The sequence below is a fragment of the Mastigoproctus giganteus genome, chromosome 3 (genome assembly GCF_048544385.1).
Source record: "Mastigoproctus giganteus isolate SK-2022 chromosome 3, ASM4854438v1, whole genome shotgun sequence".
Lineage (NCBI taxonomy): Eukaryota > Metazoa > Arthropoda > Arachnida > Uropygi > Thelyphonidae > Mastigoproctus > Mastigoproctus giganteus.
The window spans coordinates 238506846-238512845 of NC_143577.1; the positions used below are offsets into that span (position 1 = coordinate 238506846).

The 6000-nt window shown below is 41.8% G+C and overlaps 1 protein-coding gene across 1 annotated transcript in view; it reads right to left on the reverse strand.

The window, feature by feature from the left end:
* LOC150088919 (A disintegrin and metalloproteinase with thrombospondin motifs 9-like) overlaps positions 1-744 on the reverse strand; it is a 440936-nt gene extending 440192 nt beyond the window's left edge. Inside the window, exon 1 of the mRNA XM_090370359.1 lies at positions 676-744. Coding sequence (XP_090226485.1) covers positions 676-736 — 61 coding nt within the window. The 5' untranslated portion in view covers positions 737-744. The remainder of the gene's footprint in view (positions 1-675) is intronic.
* Between the last annotated feature and the right edge of the window lie 5256 nt (positions 745-6000).

Consider the following 6000-nt stretch of genomic DNA (forward strand, 5'->3'; position numbering starts at 1 on the left):
TATTTTGGAGGATATTAGAGAGTTATACATTATTGATTCAAACAATCCTATCATTGATTCACACAAAGGTGGAGAAGATCAGCATAAATGGAAAAATATCATCAGCTTATTGGAAATTTAACATATCTCTAGCTTCTGCTTCTAATAACCATCTGATTAACAAATTATCTGTTTAGTTGGAAATACCATACTACTTCAGTGATATTGATGATTTATTCCTGGTCTGGAATCTGGAAATAATTATCAGAAAATGAGCGGTTTGATTGGTTGATTATTTTACAATTGGAAGTTGAATACGGAAAAATAAATTGTGAAACTTTGGTGACAAATCTTTTCTTAAAGACACCACAATTGAAATATAAATTAGAGCTTCCACAGATTTAAACCGTGATTACACTAAAGAATCATTCTAGTTTTATAAATTCTCACTTGAGGGCGTCGTGCGACTATTGGGCAGCGGTAGTTTTAAACTAGGAAATAGAACCTACCGATAGCATCTGTTGCCAATAGACATTGAAAACACTGGAACCTGCTGGAAGGATTTGCATAATAATTTAAAAGACGGAAGTTAAAAGATTCTATTCAACTTAAAAGATATTATCAGACTCAATAGAGACAGCAAGTGGGCTTGCGCGTAAATACTGGTATTCCAAGGGCTTAATGACATTCACCTACCTGGTAGCGTAGTTAACCTTTGACCCGACGCATCCACAACAAAAGAGAATGCCAGCGACATTAAAAAGGCGAGTGTCCGCCACATGCTTATAAAAATCTCTTTACCGCAGATGACAAACACGTGCAAGACGCATTCCTTTTTTCTTGCGCACAAAGTCGGAGCAACACACACACAGGCGGTAGGTCATAGGCGTCCTCAGACCAAAGACTAAAGGGTCATCACTCCACCACTTTAACACACGCACGCAGTGCTTACCCAACTTTGCAAATACCGCGCGCGGCACGAGGAACAGGCAAGACAGGAGAGCCCGCGTGCCGCGTTTCTTTCTCGCCGCTCTCTTGGTCAAACAGCGAAACAACTGGCGCGCCCCCAACCCGAACAGTGCGTCCTCATTGTAATTTTGAAGTGACAGCGCCATCTATTAGCATGGAAGGATACCAATTGGTTAAATATAAAAAAAATCTGTCTGTGTGTGCTTTCTGTTTATTGGGCGTTATTCGGTTAGCCGTTGAAGGTGAAGCTAAGAGTCAAGGCTTCTTTTTTTTTCTTCTTTTTTTTTAATCTGTATAATTAGAGAGGTTGCTGACGTGCTTTTTACTTAAAAGGTTTTTGTTAAAAGACTGCTGGATATTGGCAATGGCGTCTTTTTTCACTTTTCTGCTTCTGTAATTCTTACCATTATTTCAGTTTCTTTAGAATTTCATGAGAACCACGTATTTAAATATAACTGGTTTCCTTTTCTGTTTGCGTAAACTGTTGCTTGAAAACTGGAAATGTTAGGACAACTGATGTCAAAATACAGGAGAATTTGGTAAAGAGATTTTTGGACAGAGTCGCAAAATGATCCTAATTCATACACCGCTGGTCAAAATTAAGAGAACACAGAAAATGTGGTTAACTCGTGCGGCTTGCGATGAAGTGGGAGAAAATTTGGTATGGTGGTGTACCATACAATAATGATGAAATGAGGAGACAGCGAGAAACTTTGGAGAGGTTTAAGAAGCATTTATATGGGTTTATAAGAGTTACCAAAAATGTCACATTACACAAGTCGATACAAGATGCTCGAAAATATGGTCACATGACATCAGTACGGAGTATAATATTCTGTGGAAACAAATCCCATTCTCCCACAAGTGCAGACCTTAGCTCACGAAGTGACCGAAGAGTTGGATGTCGGCGTGCAATGCGATTTAAGTCTTGTGATCCTGCTGGCCATGGCAATCGTTAGATATGTTCAGTTTCAAGATGTTCCTCCACTACTTGAGCTCTATGTGCACTGGGGTTGTCATGCAGGAAAATAAAATCTGGGTCAACTGCACCTCTAAAATGTCGCAGATAGGGTTCTCGGTGCCTGTGTGCAGTTACGGTACCTCTATCAAAAACATGAAGAGCGGTTGCCTTATTCCGCCCGACACGAGAACACCGACTCCACTGTAAATGTCCCTTTCTCTGACGTTGGAGGGATGGTACTGCATTTCTCGTTGTCTCCTGATGAAATAATGTCTGCAATCTGTTTGTAGGCTGAAACGGGATTCATCAGAGAATAGAACTGTACCCCATTTGTCAGGGCTCGAAGTCACATGTTCATGGCACCAGTTTCGACGAGCCCTGTGGTGGTCTGGGGTTAATGGTTGTATGTAAGTATGCATGTGTTACAAACCACTTGTTTCCTTGCATAGAATCCACTTGAATTGAGCCTTCTTAACACAGTCCGGTTGGAAATGTTTTCACCTGTGGCCACAACCTCAAGAGATAGTCGATGAGAAGACATCGTAGGGTTCCGTCTTGCTGTTAGAGCCAGATAGCGGCCTGTTCTGGTTGACGTAGCCCTCGGGTCACCTTGGTCAGCTTTTCTTGTAATGGTTCCTGTCTCCTAAAAAAACTGCTTGCACAGTGCCGAGACGACACTGCGTGATACATTAAGCCAACGGTCCACTTCCACCTGCAAATACCCAGCTCCAAGGAGGCAATGGCTCTCCATCTCAAAGAATCATCTAAACGGCGATGACTTGCCATGTTGAGTACTGGAGATGTGGTTATCCCAAGCCAAAATCGGGAGTGAAGCGATAGTTGCGAGTGTGATGCGGGAGTGATGGTTGCAACCCATGTTTTTATAGGCATGAATAATTTGAATAATATGGCTCTGTAAGGTGGTAGATCGATTTCCATTGGATACTCGGAATTTGCATGCCAAGATGCCTGTTATATCAAATATTTGCCTTCGGTGACACTGTTCACAATAAAATGCAGGAACTCCCTGACTTACGTAAGGGTTGCGTTCCACGGAACGCTACGTAAGTCGGAATTTCCCCCATACTTGTGCAGCACTCGCTGAATTGATTGAATCAAAAAAGAAATGTTCAGTTAACATGTAAATAGAATTATTTATTGTATTTATTCAATTTTTTATCTCATGTGCAGGAAAAATTAGAAAAGCGTGCAATTTAAAAATATTTCAAAATTACAAAAAAAAAGAGGAAACAGGCATTACGTCAGTAAGTTTTACCTCTCGAGCATCGTTGCCAGAATCGACGTCTTCAGCTGATAAGCACGCCGCTGCGGAGGTTGAGGGCTGTGGAGATTTAAAAGGGGTCGGCCGCTCAACCTTACGAAAGAACATATTAATGGATGATTGGACGGTGGCTTTTTTTTCTTTTCATCGTAGATTTCTTTGTAGCAAGCACATCATTCACCCCTCTGTTAAGTTTTAAAATCGTTCGTTGTCAGAATTCATCTTCTCAAACCTGGCCAATCGTCTCAGCTCCTGATTTGGTTCATCTTGAGCTTCGGCAGCATTTTCTTCTTTCTCTATCGCTGCCTGCAAGTCAATACGTTCTTCGTTAGATAATTCCTTCTCTTCTTCCTCTATTCTCTCCTCCACGTCTTTGGCATCAACCTCCAACTGAAGTAGCTCTGCGACCTTTACAATCTTATCTACAACCTCTTCATATGATTCTCTTTTTCAAATCCTTCGAAGCCTTTTACGTGCTGTGGGCATATTTTCTTCCAAGCGCCATTTAAACAACTTTTAGTAATTTCCGCCCAGGCGTTATTAATGGTAAATATTGTAATATTTCCAAGTCTCTTAACAAAATTTTTCTCATCGTCTACTGCAGACAATGCCTGGGCAAATGTGCGTAAATAGTATGATTTTAAATTCGAAATAACACCCTGATCCATAGTTTGGATGAGTGAAGTCGTGTTTGGCGGTAGAAATATGACTCACGTTCGAATTGAAATCATCTAGATGCGTAGGATGTCCAGGAACATTATCTAATAGAAGCAAAATCTTGAAAGGAACGTCGTTGCCTTTACAATATTTTTCAACCTCGGGAATGAAGCAGCATTTAAACCAATCCTCAAAGAGAGATATTTTTATCCATGCTCTCTAATTCGATCGGAAATGCACCGGTAGGGTGGCTTTATTGATGCCCTTAAATGCATGAGGATTTCCAGAATGGTACACAAGCAGTGGTTTTAATCTGTAATCTCCCGCTGCATTAACCTCAAGCAAGAGCGTGGCTATATCTTTTTGCGCCTTGAAACCTGGCATTGTCTTTCCTCTTTGGCAATGCATATTCGATTCGGCATTTTTTTCCAATACAGAGCAGTCTCGTCGACGTTAAAAATTTGCTGCTTTGAATATTCACTTTCATCAATAATTTCCAAAACATCACAAAATTTCTCTGCAGCTGCAGAATCGGCACTGGCGCCTTCACTTTAATGTTGTGGAAACCAGCGCGATGCTTGAACCTTTAAAACCACCGGTGTCTTACCACGAACTTGGGTTGGGGTTCGTCGTGCTTATCCTTAATATCTTTATAAATACTTGTTGCTTTTGCTTGAATGATCATTAGACTCAGGAGCACTCGCTCTTGAATCTGATTTTCCATCCATATTATTAACAACTCTTCCATCTTCCATATACCACCTGAACGCTGTTTTGTGATCACTGTTGATCTTAAATGCATTGATCCTTTAACGTGTTCTTTTATACACTGGTGTGCAAAACGTAAGGACCAGTCAGGTTTTCACCTGTAGCGTCTCATAGGAGTGGCTGGATATGGGAAAAGCATACCAAAGGAACCTCGTGAGGTACAGATATGATGAAGGAAGAAACAACACCGACACAACAAGGAAAAAAAAAAAAAAAAAAAAAAAAAACAGTACAGAGGAACTTTATTCAAAAATGGCAACATAGCACTGCCAAAGATGGAACATCTTTTGGCAGTGATGCCACATCACTGCCAAAGATGGAACAAAGGGAAGAGGTAGTCCTCAGTAGGAGATATGGCTACCCCTAATGTCGATGCAGGCTTTGCACCGCCTGTCCATACTTAGAACAATGTTGTTGATAAGTTCTTGTGGTAACATCGTTCGTTCCTCTGTCAGCGCAATCTTCAGCTGGTGAACATTTTCTGGTGGATGTGCCACTAGGTGTCTCCCCATAGCGTCTCATATGTGTTCGATGGGATTTAGATCATCGAACGGGAAGGCCAATCCATACGAACAATGTCCTCACTTTCCAAAAGCATATCAACAGCTGCGTTGCGATGGGGTGTAGCGTTATCATCCATAAACACGAACTCGGGGCGAATGGCACCTAGGAACAGACACACGTGGGGAAAGATCACCTCAGTACAGTAGCATGCATCAGTTACAGTACCGCTTTCCAATATCTGGAGTTGTGTACGTCCATCCAAAATAACGCCTCCCCAGATGAGAACACCTCGACCGCCACATCGATCTTTTTCAGTGATGTTTGCGGGGTGATACTGTGTGTCAACCTCTCGCCAGATTAGCTGATGTCCAGAATCGCTGCTGACACTGAATCTACTCTCATCAGTAAAGAGTACCTGACCCCATTGTGCTGCTCTCCAGTCGTTGTGTTCGATGCACCACTGTAAATGGTGTCTCCGATGGGCAGGTATTAAAGAGAAACAGCGTACTGGCCGTCGGGCAAACAGTCCACCTTTGTGGAGTCGCCTGGCCACAGTAAACCACGATATCCTGCGTCCTGTGCAGCTGGTTTGCAATGGATCCCGCTGTCTGGGTTCGGTCCCTCTTGGCCTGTAGGAGTATACAGCAGTCATCATTGGGTGTTGTTTTTCGTGGACGAACACCACGGGTCCTTCGAACAGCTGTACATAAAAGTTCGTGTGGATTTTTATGATAAAATTAAACATACATAAAAAAATTAATAAACTACTTTATTATTTTTCAGTGATTGTGTAGCCTGAGGGTAGAAACTTATAATGAACAATACCAGTATCCCAACAGACATGCAGCAAATTTTAACTTCGGTAAAGTGGAGCCTTCGT